Consider the following 18288-nt stretch of genomic DNA (forward strand, 5'->3'; position numbering starts at 1 on the left):
TTGGTTTTCCCATCTCAGTCTCTTCATTCAACAATAATCAATTCATTTCTCCATATAATAAACATTTATTGAAAACCTTCAACTGGACTAAATATTCATTCTGGACTTTGGTAGACATTTTCCCCACCACTTTCTCCTTTGATCCCCACCCCCACCCCCCGCCATTTCTTTCCTAACAAATACATAAAGCAGTAGAAATGAAGACACTATGTGCAGACTTTTCCAAGAGATAAAGAGATGAATTCAACCCTACTCTTTGTCTGATAGTTTTCCTGTCAGTGTTCATAGACCTGGGGATAGGAGGTTTATGTACCATGGTGTAAAGCTCAGCTAAAATAACTTCTCAACAATCAGAAATTCTGGTAATCTGAGTAAAGTAATATAGGTAAAGTATTTTAATAAATTTTAATAGAAGTTTGCTTAACAAAATTCAAATAAGTATTACACAATTACACTTAAATAGCATACTTGGAAAATTTAAACCTTATTTGTAATTTTAAAGTAGTAAAGTATTTAAATGATTAGTATTGTGTTTTAATTGGAAAAAAATGAAGCAATTTGAAAGCAATTGTAGATCTTCAAAAGGTAAATTAGGGACTACAGAGATAGTTCCAGGGTTAAGGTGCATGTAGTTGATGCAGGTTTCATCCCCAGAACACATGGTCCCTTAAGCATTGTAGGATACAGCACCAGAAGCCCTCCAGATACCATAGGTGTCCATAATTTCAGTGTCCCTAGTAATCCTCTGCACAATAAGGCTAGAAAAGAACCACATCCTTGGACTTTCCAACTAAACTGCAGTCCTGGTTGGCTGAGAATTGGGAGCTTGGATCATTGGGCTCTAAGAGCACTCCTTGGAAAGCCCAAAACTAACAGCAAAAAACACAACAGAAGAAAAGAAGTGACATGTCATAAACACTATAAAGTATATTTATAAAAATGTTATAAAGTATATGCAAGGAGATTTGGGGCTAAGTAGAACCATGAGAGTTCAGAAGATATTTATCTGTTCATTTCCTTAATTTATAAGAAATTGTGACTTCCAATATATTTATTACATCAGTGTTTTTAAAGATCATAGGTTGTGTGTGTGTGTGTGTGTGTGTGTGTGTGTGTCTCTGTGTGTGTAAGACACATTGGGGGATTCTGTTTACTTAAAGAAGGTAGATTATGGAACAAAGTAGCAGTAATATTTTTATCTGAAAGTGTGCTGTAGGCCAAATTAGTTTGAAAGCCTCTGCAGGACATGGTTCTACAATTAAAAGATAGCAAAACCAGAAGCTCAGATTTTCTGCTCTCTGGCTTATCACTTGTATCTAGTGATAAGAATGACTTTCCTGATAAACAGTTGGCTCAATTCTTTTGTTGTAAAGAATTCTGAGCACTTCAGTGTAGAGATAGTGAAGGTCTGAGTATTAATTTAATTTGAAAGTGTGAGCTCTCACTGGATAGGGATCTATCCCCAGGTATCCCAGAGGTATCCCAAAACAAACAAACAAAACTCAAAGAAAAAGCATGGGCCGAATCCCCTTGTAACTACAGCACAATGGACATTCCTAGATTTATTGACCCAGAATATTATAGGAAGATCCTGACAAAATTCCAGTATAGAAATAAGTTAGATCATAACTCAGTTGCCAAATCGGGTGTCTGAATGGTGGAAATATCTAAGTCATTCGTAATTGCTCATAAAAGTAATACTGACCAGATAGCAAAGAGTATAGTAGTAACACCAACAAAAATGACAAAACACTTCCTATTTTTGTTTTACTGATAGCAACACTTTGCCATTAGAATGACAGGCAATTCTGATTTTTCTAAATTAGATGACAACAAGTATGGCCAATTTCTTCCCCTCTTCCCTAGCACACAAGTGATTTCAGGGCTCACATACTTATGGGGAATCGTGGTCTAAGCAGGTTTGATGGGGATCAAACGCTTGGCAACGTGCCTAACAAGCAGGCACCCCACCTCGGAGCTACCAGGGCCCTCATAAACTTTAAAAACAAACAAACAAACAAAAACCAAAAACACAAAGCGACCCCATTCATAGTAAATTTAAAAGGTGGGTCCAAAGAGAGAGCACAGAGGTGTGGCTTTTGCTTTGCAAGCAGCCGACCCAGGACAGATGTTGGTTCCGATTCCTGCATCCCATTTGGTCCTCCGAGCCTGCCAGGAGCGATATCTGAGCCTGGAGCCAGGAATAAGCCCTGAGCGCTGCCGGGCTGTGACCCCTAAAACCAAAATAAATAAATAAATAAATAAATAAATAAATAAATAAATAAATAAATAAATAAATAAAAAAAGACGTTTACAAAGTCTAGAAGCGTCCCTGTGTCCTCAAAACATTCTTCCACTTAATTTGTCGATAGCATGATAGCAAGGAGGTAAGGCGTTTGCCTTGCATGCAGAAGGACAGTGATTCGAATCCCAGCATCCCATAGGGTCCCCCGAAAGAGCTTGCAGGAGCCATTTCTGAGCGGAGAGCCAGGAGGAACCCCTGAGCGCTGCTGGGTGTGACCCAAAAACCAAATAAATAAATAAATTTGTCATTAGGCCACCTAAGCCACAGATGAGCGTCTTTTTTCTGACAGTTCAGCTTCAGATACAATCACAGGATTCCTGTATTAAAAAAATAAATTGTGAATTTCTCCAGGGGAGACAGATAACCCAAGATGTTCGTGATACAAGAAAGACAAGAGGGGGTGCTGGGCACCCCCACACTCTCCTGAGGCGAGGCCGGGCCGCCGGAGCAGCCGGGGGCCTGGGGGATGCAAAGTGTTCTTTGGACGACGGCGGGAATTCCCGCCTGTGTGGCCAAGGAGCGGCCGCCGGGCCCCTTGACTCGAAGCCCGAAAGCCCGAGCGTCGGCGACGGCCACGCAAGCCAGCCGGGCAGCCCGGCCGGAGCTGGTCGTCTGGGGTCGCTCTCGGGCCACTTCTCGCGCCCCACTTCTCGCGAGATCTCGGCCCCCCTCCCTCCGCCCCCCTCCCGGGCCCCCTCAGACCGAGCGCGGGCGCCGGGAGCTCCCGCGATGGCCGCCCTACGGAGGCTCCTGTGGCCGCCGCCTCGGCTGCCGCCGCCGCTGCTGCTGTCCCCTCACCCCGCCCCCGGGCTGTGGGGGCTGCCGGCGGCAACACCCCCGGGCCGGCCCTTCTCCTGCCGGGAGGAGGAAGCGGCCGCGGCGGAGGCGGCGTGGAGGCTGAGGCGGCGGCGCTGGGGGGAGCTGAGCATCGCGGCGGCGGCCGGCGGGGGTCTGGTCGGTCTCCTGTGCTACCACCTGTATGGAGACCACGGGGCCGCCTCGGCCGCGAGGCAGGGGCCCTCCTCCGAGAGCGCGGCGGCCCAGCCCGAGGACCCGCCCCGCGGCCGGGGGCTGCTGCCCATCCCCGTGGCGGCTGCCAAGGAAACGGTAGGTGGTCAGAGCGCATGCGCGTGCGCGTGCCGCCGGCGCCGCCCCCAGGTGATGCCTTGAGGGTCGGGCCGCCAGGTGTTCAACACCTGGACGTTCTGCGCGGGGACGGCTGGGCTGGGTTGGGCCGGGTGACACCGGGCGACTCCGCCGTGCTTGCACGCTTGTCTTTCTTTGCATCTGCAAATGCGGAGCTCTCATCTAAGCGTTCTAGGCCAGGCCTCACTGGGTGTGGAGAAGACTACTTGATTAATGCTATCAGAGAGATCTAGCTGGGCTTGAGGGTTGCTGCAGCTATGGCCTAAAACCCAAAGCCAGACTAAATAAAAACACCACGAAAAGATCCAGTGGCCTCGTGCTGCGCTTAAGAGGAGACTAGGCTACGTACCTGGCATGGGACATACCATGATCATGAAAGTGATTTCCCCAGGGTGAGGCTCACCCGCTGCACTCCGGGTGTGCTGACCCCTGCGATTTCCCCAAATGTGGGAAACTCGACTGCATAATTTTTGGGAGTGGGGACTGCGTTCGCGATCTCCCCGAAAAAAAGAAAAAAGAGGAGACTAGGGGATCCCCAGGGTGGACTTGGGGGACAGCAGCTGAGTTCAAAAGAGCCAGATGGAGTTTTGAAGATGTGGTATGAAATCTCAAGTTGACCATGTTCCACCGTACGGAAGTCAGTTAGTCATCAGAGGGAAAAATAAGGACAGTATGTACTTTCTAGCTTAGGGCAGAGGAATGAAAATGTCACCAAATTGGAAAAATAATGATTGAAAAACAAGTTTTCTCACCATCTTAGCTCCTCCTGATAAAAGCAAAAAAATCTCTTAAGAAAAACTGCACCCAGTCAGAGTAGTTAGTACAGTACAGCTGGATAGGCATCTGCGTTGCATGCACTTCACCCAACTTCCATCCCCAGCACCGCATGTGAACCTGAGCATCGCCTGCACTGATCCCTGCAGAGTTGGCTGTTGCCCCAAAACAAAAACAAATTAAAAAAAAAAAAAAAGCAAAAAAGCGGGCGGGGGGGGGGGGGGGAAATTCTAACAGAACTTGGAGATATAGCACACAGGACTAGAACACTTGTTTGGAGTGCAGGAGTCAGATTTAATCACCAGTTCTGCAGTTAAGAATCCTCAGAGCACCACCAATTGTGTTTCTCTCCATCACCAAAACAACAGAACTGACGGAGCTTATTGGATTGCTATGGTAGCTGTAAACTTAAGCAACTTGTAAAGAGAGATGAAATCATTCAAGTGTGGTTATGCATGGCCTTTAAACATGCGTATAAATCGAGTGAATTTCTGTCTTTATAAGCATGTTTAATAGGCATACATAAATGACCAGGAAATCACTTAGGGAAATTTCCTGTGCAGCACCAGGAAGAATAGGGAAGGGTTTAAGAGACAGTTTAAAAACATAGCTGCTGTTCGGTTTTTAATCACCTCCTCACCACTGGTGTGAGAGGGGAAAGATTGAGCCACATTCAGCAGTGTTCAGGGCATTCTTCTGACTGATCAAGAATCAAATCTGGCAGTGATCAGGGTACTATGTGTGATGTTGGGAATCCAGCTTATTATGGCACAAGCAAATACCGTGTCACCTGTACTTTTTGTCTGGCATTAATAAAATCAATATATGCTTTAATGAAATTAGTATACCTTTTATGCATTGTCCTACGTAGCAGTAATCTTTTTTTGACAATTTTTTTATTGTGACTGAGTTCATTTACATAGAATTATTTATGATACATAGTGACAATGAATGAAGGGCATTCCCACCACCAATGTTATCCTCCCTCCACTCGTTCCCAGCATGTCTCCCACATCTCACTCCTTTACCCCCCAGAATCCTACTGCAAATGGTCGCTGCCTTACAGCTTGTTATAGGTTGGGTATCTATTCAGTTTGATGTTCCACTCTGGTCATTTTTTTATTTACATTACTACATGTTCATATGACTGGTCCTGGTATCATTCCCCCCCCCCAATTTATGAGGCTGAATGATTTAAATTATGCTATTCTGTTGGAGGTTAAAAGGTTAAGGAAAAGAGGAGAAAGAATTTGGAATCAACTACTAAAAGAAAAAAAATAATCACCTAATAATATCCACAAAAGTGGAAAAGAAAAAAAAAGTGGAAGAAAAAGGAGAAGAAAGATAATATCAAAAAACAAACAAAAAACAAAACAAAACAACACCAGAAAAGGTGCTGCAGTGGCAGGGTTTGTGTTACCCCACCTTCTTTTTCTTTCTTTCTTTCTTTTTTTTTTTTTTTTTTGTATAGGCACAGCAAGTATTGGGGAAGGAAGGAAATTCCCGTGGCCTAAGAGATTCAGGGTTTCTCCATTCTTGAAGCATATTGTCATGGGAACAACCACTGGCTCCATACCTTCTCATTGCCATATCCCAGGGTTGTTTTTGTTTGTTTTTTGTTGTTGATTTTTGTTTTTGTGGTGTCAGGAACCTTCTCTGTTGTGGATGAGAAAATAAGGCCACTATAGGAAGCAATCTTGGTATTTGCGCAGGGCCTAGGACAGGGCCTAGGATAGAGTCTTTAAGGTTCTAGAGCAGGGATCTTCAAACTTTTTAAAGTGGGGGCCAGATTACGGTCCCTTAGAGAGCTGGAGGGCCGGGCTATATGAGCTACTAATTCCTACTCACACTGCACATATCTATATAAATAAAATGAAAACCATTTATAAATAAACAGATCATGCACCAGTATTTCTTTTTTTGTTGTTTGTTTTTGGGCCACACCCGGCATTGCTCAGGGGTTACTCCTGGCTGTCTGCTCAGAAATAGCTCCTGGCAGGCATGGGGGACCATATGGGACACCGGGATTCGAATCAACCACCTTTGATCCTGGATCTGCTGCTTGCAAGGCAAATGCCGCTGTGCTATCTCTCCGGGCCCACGCACCAGTATTTCAATGGGAACTGTGGGCCTGCTTTTGGCTAATGAGATGGTCAATGTCCGGTTCCATATTTGTCACTGCCAGCCGTAACAAGTGATGCAAGTGGGCATCAGTTAATCTTGATCTGGTTGGAGATTTTAGATGTTTCATTCTTGAAAAAGTCTGTTCACAGGCATAAGTGCTACCAAAGATGGTTACCATTTTGAGTGCATGGTTCCTGATATTTGGATATGTCTCAGAGGGGAGAGAGGCATAGAAATTCAAAAAGTTACTTGACATAAATGCATCTTTCAGAGAGTCACAATTCTGCAGTTTAGCCAGTTCCATTTGGTAAATTATAAGGACATTTTCAGTCTCAACAGAAAATGGGTTACAAAAAAGCTATATGTCCTGTTCATGGAGATGTTCTTTGAATCTAAATTGAAACTACTTTTGCAACAATTCTAGTTAAGCCAGACATGTTTCCTTTGGGAATGCAACCAATGGTTTGTCCGCTGACAGGTTTTGAGTTGTTGGGAGATGACTGAAGTTTTCCTCCTGTACTTGTTTGATGAGAAGGCCTAATTTTACTTCAAATGTTTTCACATGCAATGCCATATCACAGATGAGATTCCCCTTGCCTTGAAGTTGCAGATTGAAACTGTTGAGTAGCTCTGTTATATCTGTCAGAAAGGCAAGGTGCCATTTCCATTCTGCATCATTGAGCTCTGGTACTTCTTGGTTTTTTGAAAGTAGAAAAGCTGTAATCTGCAGAAGTAAGTCATAGAAACGTTTCAAAACTCCCCCTCTACTCAGCCAATGGACTTCTGTGGGCGGAGGTGGTTGATGTCATCCCTGAGAAACCGTGACACAGAGTGTATATGCTGGCAGGTATCTTGGCAACCAAACAGCACACACTGCTGGCGGGCGGATCCGACTCCTCTGCAGGCCGCATGTGGCCCGCGGGCCATAGTTTGAAGACCCCTGTTCTAGAGGTACTGTTCCACCATTGTTGGTGTGTTCAGTTTTCTGTATCATGTGCTTCATGTTTTTGCTCGTTCCCTAAGCTGAAGTCTAGGAAATTATGGTTCCAATGGTTCTGCTCAGTCTCTCTTGTCAGAATTGGGCCTCTGTACTAAGAAGTCTTGATTTTTGTAAAAGACCTGGGCTATAGCATAGGGTAGGGTTTTCCTTAATGGTCTCCAGGTAGGTTCTGTTCAGTCACAGTTGTCAAAGTCAGGTTTCTATAGTTAGTACTCTTATTTTCCATAGTTCAAAGGACGATACTTCTTCTAATTTCCACTTAGTGTTAGATGATGTGATAGGACCTCCTGGTCTTAGGTCAAGTTTTCATTTCCTCGCTGTCCTCGTTGTCATATTAACACTGGCACAAGTATATCTCCCAACGCAGCTTAGTTGTTGCATGAGTTTGTTTCAGTTCTACATCTGGGATCTGGGATTTGAGAATGAACTAACACTGTCTAATCTCGTGGAGACTGAGTTATATCCACGTAACATACGTCCAAGATGGGAGGCACCCTTGTATAAAAAGTGTGAGTTCTTATCCTAGAAGATAAGATCTTGTGTCTGAGTCCATGATTTCCCCTTATTTACTGTGCCTATACAAAATGTGTGGTGTCCTTTAGTATTGCTGGTGCTATTCCAGGTAAGATGATAGACCACACGTTACTGTGGTGTGGTCTGAGCTTTTATCCCAGGCAAGACATTTCCTTGGTTTTTGTTTTCCCCTTATTTACTATGCCTATACAAAATGTGTGGTGTCCTTTAGTATTGCTGGTGCTATTCCAGGTAAGGATGATAGACCACACGTTACTGTGGTGTGGTCTGAGCTTTTATCCCAGGCAAGACATTTCCTTGGTTTTTGACCAAGCAGCACCAAAATTGGTGAGGGTAGAGATAATATGTATATATAAAAATAGATTATAAAGATAAAATTGATATATATTAAAAAAGGAAATTGAGAAAGAAAAGGTATTTGAAAGAAGAAAGTGATTGGGGAGGCTATCTGTATGTTTAGGAATACATATCTTAAGATACATTTTTACAAAGATATTAAGTTAACATAGGCAATATAGGCCTCCCAATTAGGTCTTCTGACATATTCTTGTGGGGAGCGAAAGCCAAGGTACTTTTTCATATCACAGACTTTGATCTAGAGTTTAATATATGATTTGCGACATTTCAGAGTCCTATAGTGTCCTTGAGCTAGGGGTTTTGCTGCAGCTGAATCTGGTATCATGCAACGATCCACGATTTGAAGAGGGTGAGAGGGGTCACAAGCTTGAGACAGGAGGCTTATTGGTTGAGGTTTCTTGCTGAGACAACAGATGAGGGATCAAGAGGGTGTCTTTCATTGAGGAGCTGGATGGTGGTCTGTTGGGAAGGAGGTCGGTCTTGGTGCCTAACGAGTTAAAAACTGAGGGTAAACAGGGTTAAATAAGGGGGAGATAATAAATGCAGGCTGGGATATGGGGGGGTAGAGAGGTCTCTGGGTGTGGAAAGACAATAGAGAAGAAGGGCTCTATACGTTGTATAGATAAAATGTTTAAGGCTAAGACTCTGTAGTCAGATAGGACAACTGTATAGAAAGTAATGTTTACTTAGACACTGACTTCAGCAATCTATTTGAGTGCTATTCTCCATACATGGTATATTCCATTTCCTTACCTACAAATAGTCAAGAATAAGAATAATTTTGGACTATGTTAAAAAGGCTATATTTGCACCCGCATACTTTTAAAAAAGGTTGAGATAAATCTGCTTTGGCTAGCTGTCCAGCCCTGTGCTCACCACATGCCAGTGCAAGGGACCAAACTCCTGGCGTGCAGCTTCTCCAGGCCAGCTTTGCCTCTGTTACTTTCGAATGAATTGATGGGGAGGAGTTTTGCTCCACCCAGCCCATTCCCCCAAGGCCCAGGTTACCAGATCAGGCCATAAAGCCCTTCTGGCGTGGGGGAGTCTGGGCCCTGGACTGACTGGCAGTCCGGGGGTTCTTTGGCTAGCTGTCCAGCCCAGTGCTCACCACATGCCAGTGCAAGGGACCAAACTCCTGGCGTGCAGCTTCTCCAGGCCCAGCTCTGCCTCTGTTGTACATAGCAGTATTCTTAATAAAATGCATTAGTGATTTTGATAGAGGTAGTATTTAGTGCAGGGAGTCAAACCTACGGGTCTTCAAGCAGCTCGCTTGGTGGGGAATTATACATGTTAAATGAGGTGATCATTTTAACAGAATAGTATCCCTAGCATGTAGGGAACATTCAGTAAATTTATTTTCAAGAAAGCTTAAGTTTAGTCACTTACTTAATCATGGACATTACTATTATTTTTTATAACAATTCCTTTCCTTTGTTTTAGATATCAGATAATGCTATGACTTACCCTTTCTAGGTTCCAGTCATCTATTTTAGTTGTTAAAACTTTTGCTTCAGCTTTTTGGGTGGCAAACTTTTGCTTTCTTTATCCACAATGTTGAAAAATTTCTCAACCATGTGCTTTGCTGCGAACATTTTATACTAGGTATTTGAGAATGAAAATTCTTGACTGGAAGTTCTGGGTCCATTACTTTCATTACTTTGGAGGATTTCTTTGTGCATCTGTGTTTCTATTATTCCATCTTCAAGAATATCAAGCAGAAGATGTTCCAACACTAAACTATACTTTACCAAAATCTCAGTGTCCCTTTCTACTATCTCAGTGTTCCATGCCACTACTGACAGATTGTTTCTATAGTCTGATAAGCTGACTATAAGGTTATTTTTGTTTATGGGTTTTTTTAGATTGCTTTATGGACCCCATCAAGTGTTGTTTAGGGCTTAATTTTGGTTCTGCATTCAGAAATCATTCCTTGTAGACTGGGAATTCATATGGGATTCTGGGGATCAAACCAAGTCAGTCTCCTGCCACCTGTACTATATTTTCATTCCTATTATCAAAATTTGAGAATCTGTCAATACCTCTTTGTATAGAATATAACTTTATTTAGCTTATAGGGACTTTACATAGAAAGGCATCAAAATAATATATTTCACAGTTCTGTAGCTTGGTATTATTGAGTTTTACCAAAGAAGGGGTGGAAGGAGCAGTTATCTGGTTGCAGACATACATGCACATATGTATGAGCTAGAAGAGTATCCAATGATGTACTTAGGTATTTTACTTAAGCCTCTATTTTCAGCTCCACCACTTACTCTGTCTCAACACTTTCTTTGTTTCTAAGGCTTTATGCTTTCTGTGATGTGTATAGTAGATCAACTAATGAGAAAAAATCTTCTAATTTCCACTTAGTCTTTTCCTGCACAGCAATCAGGTAATGTTTTTTTTCCTGTGCCAGTTATCATTCCTCCAGCTCTTCAACTTTATAAAAATTTGATATTTTAGGGGCCGGGCGGTGGCGCTAGAGGTAAGGTGCCTGCCTTGCCTGCGCTAGCCTTGGATGGACCGCGGTTCGATCCCCCGGCATCCCATATGGTCCCCCAAGCCAGGAGCAACTTCTGAGCGCACAGCCAGGAGTAACCCCTGAGCGTCACCGGGTGTGGCCCAAAAACCAAAAAAAAAAAAAAAATTGATATTTTTTAGAGTGTTTTGGTTACTTCTTTTCCATTTATTAGTTCTTGAAAACTATGCCTTTAAACTATTTTATATTTGCTTTTTGCTGTATTCTATTTTTTCTTTCTCTTCCTTCTCTTTTGCTTTCTTTGTTTTTTTTTTGTTTGTTTGTTTTTTGGCCACACCTGGTGCTACTCTAGGGTTACTCCTGGCTCTGCGCTCAGAAATCACTGCTGGCAGGCTCTGGGGACCATATGGGATGCTAGGGATCAAACCTTGGTCTGTCCTGGGTCGGCAGCATGCAAGTCAAACACCCTACTGCTGTGCTATCACTCCAGCCCCTCTTTTTTTTTTTAATGATTTCTTTATTACTTACCAATATATATTATGGTCAACTCTGTCAGTTATGTGATATATGATCTTTAATTAAAGTAAATTAAATTTAAAAAACAAAAAAAATACCAAACAATACAATATAAAGTTGTCGTTCTTTTGTCAAAAGTCTATGGGATTACCTGTAGTTAAGCAGGTAGTTTAACAGTTAAACTAAACCTGTGGTTGAGTTTATTATTTTCTTCAGCAAGGAAAAATAAATGCCAAGAACTATAATTAACTTCAGTCAAATAATTTTAGAAATAAAAATTTTAAAACAAAAAAAATTTTAATTGTGATTTTGGGAGAAAGAAATTAGAGGATACTTGTGGACTTAAGCCTGACAGGTCAGTAGGCTGAGCACACACATTTGTAGGATTCCAGGGGTCTGTTGTCATTTTCCAGAAATATTTGTTATTGTTGACTTAATAGAACTATTTTTAATTTTGGTTATCACATTTTATTTGTATCATTAAAATCACTATTGTTTATTTCATTTGTTGGATGGTTTTCTTAAGAATTAGTTACTTATTGATAGGGATATATATGTATATATATGCATTTAATTATGTCCATCTCTTACGTTTTTCTTCTTTCATGAAGATTTCTGGTAATTGAATCTAAGTTCTCATAGATTTAATGCAAGTTCTTGATTGTGGGACACAATCAACACATTATATATATTTTGTTTGCTTGTTTGTTTGTTTTTGGGTCACACCCGGCAGCGCTCAGGGGTTATTCCTGGCTCTATGCTCAGAAATCGCTCCTGGCAGGCTTGGGGGACCATATGAGATGCCTGGATTTGAACCACCAACCTTCTGCATGCAAGGCAAACGCCTTACCTCCATGCTATCTCTTCAGCCCCCACATTATATTTTTTAACAATTAATATATTTCATTTATTATTTGTGATTACTCCCATTTAGTTAGTGAAGGATAAAATTGAATTTAAGTTAAATTAATGTAATATATATGTGATATACCCTGAAAATGTATAGCATTGCTTCAGTTTAAAAAGGGAATATTAGCAGAAATGTTCTACATCTCTCTCCCCTTCATTTTTGTGCTTATTTGGTTTCCTTAAAGTAGTAGAGATGTTTTGTTTTTATTTTATTTATTTTTAATTTTTTTTAATTCTCTAAAGTCATCCAATGTTTCCTGTATCACATTCTGAATTAAACAGATTTAAACAGATGTCAACAGTGAATTTGTCAGATTATTCCAATGGAATCAATTATGTTTCCTGACGTGAAGTGGCAACTCCAGCAGTAATAGAGGAAGTTAACTTTGGAACTGGAGCTGAGGATCCATTAATTGTGGGTTCATATATTTCTTTCTCTGCCCTTTCAAATTTCTCATGACTTCTTGTTTGATTAGATATTACACAAATATTCAAAATTCAAGATTCCACACCATAGACATCAATTTTGCAAACTGTTTAAAGAAGTCTTTAGATTCCTGTTTTCTGGAATATGTTTTCTTAGATTCAGCTGTCAGATCATGAGTTTCATTTTCTTTGTTCCCCAGAGTTCCCATAAAGATGTAGAAGATCCTATAAAGATGCAGAAACAATGTATCAATCATTCCATTTTTTTTAAAAATACAGTTAAGAACCATGATTTTGAGGCCGGAGCAATATAACACAGTGAGTAGGGTGTTTGCCTTGCATGCAACCACCAAGGTTCTATCCCTGGTATCCTATGATTCCCCTAGCCTGCCAGGAGTAATCTGAATACAGAGCCACTGAGCCTGTGTGGCCCAAGAAACAACAACAACAAAAAGACCCTCTGATTTTATAAATTATTTAACAGGATATTATACAAATCATAAGACTAGCACATAAATTAAACTGCACATGTTATGAAAATAATTTTACTTATGAGAGAAAGCAGCTATTTTCTTATTACCATAGCCTTCAAGATTTTTGTTTTAAAGACATTGCTTATGAACTTGCTCCAGACCTTACCTAATTGTAGATTTCTTAAAAGCCCCCTTCTTATCCTATGTGCCCCAAATGACTGTTATAACTGTTTATTGTCTATCTTGCCTGTTTGTCTTACTAAATAACCCTTGAAGAAAATAACCCTTAAAGAAGATGAATTATATCGGTCTTGATCAACCCCACATTTTCATTGCTTGACACTAGTCCTATTACAAATATTTCTTAAATGAATACATCCCTGTCCTTCATATATTTGCATAGGATAAACACATGGAAAAGGCACAACCATATTCTGTAGGAATTGATAATTTAATAGTTGGCTCAGCTAAAGTAGTTATTTATAGCTTTTGAATTGAAAACTTCAGTCAAGGTCAAAATTCCACACTTTAGGAGAGCAGAGCATGTGACATTTTATTTATTTTAGTTGTGCAAGTTGTCTTGCCAAAAATTTTCTGTGAATATAGTACAGAACCTTACAAATATTATAATGAAATATTGACAAAATTCTGTTTAAAACTACAGTTTTAGCCTCATAGCATTTTTATTAGTGTGGAAATATTTGGTTGAGTTGCTTTTTTGTTTCAGGTCCTTGCTTCAGCAAGTTTTATAATCTAGATTGCTCAATATACTTTCACACACACTTTACTTATTATACAAATCACATGATCCATTTTATGACTTGCTTATGTTAAGCATCTTAGACAACTTAATTTAGTTGTACACTCAATTGGAAGAGAGAACAGTATTTGTATTGAAAAATGTATTTCAATGATGATTGTCAGTAATCATGTATTTTTGTTTCACTGTATATCTTTTCTAACCTCTTTCTAAACTAGTCTATTTTCAGACATGAGGCTATGCATACTTTCTCAAAATATTGAAAATTTGCCAACTATGGAATGTAGAAAATTCCTAGTGATTTATAGTGCTAGGTAAGTCATGTGGAGGGGAAAATAAATACAAATTAATTCTGTTGAGAGATAGCATGGAGATAGGGCATGCCTTGCATGCAGAAGGATGGTGGTTCGAATCCTGGCATCCCATATGGTCTCCCGAGCCTGCCAGGAGCAATTTCTGAGCGTAGAGTCCAGAGTAACCCCTGAGCACTGCTGGGTGTGACCCAAAACAAACAAACAAACAAAAAAATTAATTCTGTGTGAAAAGATATTGAACAGGGAGGTAGCATTCCTTTTTTAGTTTCCTGAATTATCTTACAACAAATAAATTTACCAAATTTAACCTGCATTTATTTAGAGGTCTTTTGTCCACTACAATAGATTCACACACAGCTTTAAGAATAGACTTTTTTCCTAAGTAAATCACAGGATAAAGTTTGGATGAACTGGGGAGAAAACTATTTTTTGGATTATTATACTGAAGTAGGAGTTGTGGAAATGTATACATCTCTTTTTCTGGTTTGCTACATTTTCTGAATTTTTAAAAATTCAAGTTTACAGATGAAATCTGGATATAGACTTTGTTATGACTTTTTGAATTTAAATTAACTATTGTCATCTGAAAATCTTTAAAATTATAAATTGCCACATATATCTTTTGAATATTTTATGGGTATTTTCTTTAACTGTTGTAACTCTCTATATATTCTTCTACCATGATGTTTCTATCCACTTCTCATCTTGTCTTTTCTTTGTAAGCTGTTCAGTAAGGATTGTTGGTGGAACTGTCCCTCAGTTTGATGCCTATGATTGAACTATGTCATGGAAATTGCTGGTCTTGTTCCTATTGCCTCCAGATGCACCAATAACGCTTAATGGCATTGATCCTTGTTTGCATAGACACATTAAAATGGGAAAACACTATACATACAGATAAGTTCTTATCTAATAAATCTCAGTACAATGTACCTTACACCCTGAACATTGATATAATGACCTGGCACAGGCCTCAGAAGAATGGGCATCCTCCATTCACGCCGGAACCAGGCAAGCTATCTACAAAACATCCAAGGTCTTTTATAGCAACAGCTGGAAGCAGTCCTATACCAGGAAAGACACTACCAAGGGTCTGACATCGACCTCCTAAAAAGAGACTTCCATTTATACTGAGAAGACGTGACAACAACAATGACCTGCTCTACAGGACATAGTTCTCTCTATTGCCCCTTAAGTGTGAGGTGAAACGAGAGGATGCTCTGCACTATCCTGACTGCAATATGGGATATGCAGACTTCAGGATCTTTAATACAGAAGCATGATACCAACAACAGAGACTATGTGAGGAATGGAGGTGTATTGCCACTACAGACGATGACTTGAATTGGACAAACTAGTTTGCCTGGAGCCTAGAGTCAGTCCTGTGCCAGGAAACTTCAGGGGTAGGGTCTCCTTGTATTTAGACCATAATTTTTCTTTCCATGTCCCTTATGTTTTGGTATGCCTATACAAACAAATGCCACTTTAATACTGTTTTTTACTATGTTCCCTTGACTCCAATCCTTAAGAAAAACAACCCACTAAAACTTTTGAGGTTAACTTAAACTAGTAAGCATATGCATGGAACTAGATAAATGTACTTTGCCCTCAATGTTTAAGGAGTTACATAAGTCTAATGTCTTTAGATTATATGGTGTGCTGCTAAGAAATAGTATGTACTACAACTGGGGATTTGAGGGACAAAGTAATTGTATTGTACATGGGTTCAGTTTTGTTTTTCTTAATGTTCTTTGGCTGAAAGTTCAAGGCTGGGATATCATCGATGGGACTACTGAGAATTCTGTTTATGGGTGATTGGGCTTCCACTGTAACTTTACCCTGTCCTCTTTCTTTGCATCTTTGTTGTCATAATTAAAATAAAAAAAATGTTCAAACACAAAAATAAATAAATAAATAAATTGTCAATGTACAGCACTCATTTGAGTCTTTTTCCCTCTTGATCTATACAATCTTTACTTTAAACAATACACATTTTTATTGATTTTAAATTAAAAAAACATGACTTCCAAATAGACTCTTCTATTGTCACGATATGTTTTTGTATTGTATTGTATGTGCACTCCCTAGGCCTCTGAGGAAACCTTCCGGGATTCAGAAGCACAGGCACAGGCAGACAGACGTAGAAAACTCCTTTTACTTCTGACTGCCTTCATTCAGAATGATATTCTCTAGTTCAATTCATGTTGCTGAAAATTGCTCATTTTATTATCTCTTAGAACTACATAGTATTCCATTGTGTAAATACACTACAGCTTCTTGATTGGACGTTTGTATTATTTCCATATCTTGACTGGTGTAGTAAGTGTGGCAATGAAAATTAATATGCATATATCCTTTTGAATTAATGTTTAGTATTTGGGATATAAATACCAACGGGTTTTGCTGGATTATATGGGAGTTCTATTTCTTTTCAGAAATCTCCCTATTTTCATAGAGTTTGAACCAAGTAACATTCTCTGATAAGTTTTTCTCTCTCACCACAACCACATCAACATCAACTATTTCCATATTTTTTGATATGTGCCATTCTCACAGGTGTGAGATAAATCTTATTATTTTGATTTGCATTTCTCCAATTATGAGTGCTGATGTGCACTTTTTCATATGCCTATTGGCCATCTGTATGTGTTTGAGGCAGTGCCTGTTTATAACCTAAACTTAAAGTTCTTGCATCTCTCTCAGACATGGTACTAAAAAGATAAACTGGGAAGTAACAACAAAAATCCAAAGGCAACATAACAGGGGAACTGTTCCAAACAATTGAGTTGGGGGACATAGAGGGAGAAAAGTTGGGGTCCTTGGAGAGGGAGACTGGGACTAATGATGGGTGTGGTATTGAAATTATGTCTATGAGAAATCATTACTAGTAGTCGTGTAAATAAAAAATAATTTTAAAATAGATGTTTTGCCATAGAATTAAATGCTTTTCTTTATAAGAAAGGGAAATTGGGGTGAAGAAATATTCTTCGAGGAAAAAGTATGGAAAATATAAAGTGTCTCAGAACTAGAAAAGAATGAAAATACTTGGTAAAGAAATTCAGTGAAAGATTTTGGGCTAGAAAAGAATAAGGAGGAAAATAGAGTGGAGCTAAGACCTATGAAAGGATTTGGTCTTAATCTTAAGAATAGTAGGAAGGCATTGGCAGATTTTTAGGCACAAGGAAAATTTAATTAAATGGACTGCAATGGTAAAAAGAGGAGACTGGAGAAGATGCTTTTTCTTCCAAGAATATTAGAGACAGGATTCTCTAGAGTGTTTTTTGTTTGTTTGTTTTTTATAATTAGTAGCATTTAGGTTTTTTTTTTTAATTAGAATTTTGCTTAGAAACTCAAAAAGCACAAATGCATATCATTTATTCACAAGGTTATTTTCAATAAGCATGTCATTATTATTGCTTTTGTTTTTGAAAGGAGGGGGTCACACCTAGAAGGACTCTGGGATTTCTCCTGGCTCCATACTCAGGGATCACTCCTGGCAGCATTCAGGATGTGGTATTGAGGTTTGAACTGAGGTTGTCTTCAAACATGACAATTGCCTAAATCCTGTACCTAAATCTACCTGAATCTTATACCTAAATCCTGTGCCTAAATCTTTATTCCTAAGCATGCCATTATTAATGTTGATTATCAAGTATCATGGAGTAAGTTGCTTTTAAATAGCATACTTACAGCCTAATTTTTTAAGAAGTATTTATTTTCTCTCTCATATTTACATTTGGAAAGCAGTACAGAAGAAGCCATTAAGTAAATTATAGACAAATAATTAAAACCAGCAACTTCAGATTAACTAGAGATTTCTAATAGATAGCAAGAGAGGCTCCGCTTCACTGATAACAGTTCCAAATTAACATTTCATTTGAAAAAATTACTTTATAATTTTGGAAATGCTGGGGTTTACTTTTAGCAATACTAGTCACATGAATGAAGGCTTCATATTTTAGTAAGAAGGCCTTGGGCCTGAGGTCTAGTAGGACAAATCTTTACCTTGTATAGAAGTTCATGTGATGCTGGACTCAAACAGCTAGGACTATTTTTAACACTTGAGCTTCCCTGTACACATGCAACTTTTTTTCTTATTACCAACAATGTTCATAATCACAGCTGTTTTAGGCATTAAGTGTTCAAAATCAATTCCACTCTCAGTGTGACC

At 39.7% G+C, this 18288-nt stretch overlaps 1 protein-coding gene and 1 non-coding gene across 3 annotated transcripts in view; both read left to right on the forward strand.

Annotated features, from left to right (window-relative positions):
• Positions 1-3021: 3021 nt before the first annotated feature.
• Positions 3022-18288, forward strand: part of MICU3 (mitochondrial calcium uptake family member 3) — a 132551-nt gene continuing 117284 nt past the window's right edge. For both annotated transcript variants that reach the window (XM_049772353.1, XM_049772354.1), the window contains exon 1: positions 3022-3412. In XM_049772353.1, the coding sequence (XP_049628310.1) occupies positions 3035-3412 (378 nt within the window). In that variant the 5' untranslated portion in view covers positions 3022-3034. The remainder of the gene's footprint in view (positions 3413-18288) is intronic.
• LOC126007762 (U1 spliceosomal RNA) lies at positions 3793-3955 on the forward strand. The gene has a single exon (XR_007495247.1). It is a non-coding gene; the product is annotated as a U1 spliceosomal RNA (small nuclear RNA).

Source organism: Suncus etruscus, chromosome 4, assembly GCF_024139225.1.
Source record: "Suncus etruscus isolate mSunEtr1 chromosome 4, mSunEtr1.pri.cur, whole genome shotgun sequence".
NCBI lineage: Eukaryota > Metazoa > Chordata > Mammalia > Eulipotyphla > Soricidae > Suncus > Suncus etruscus.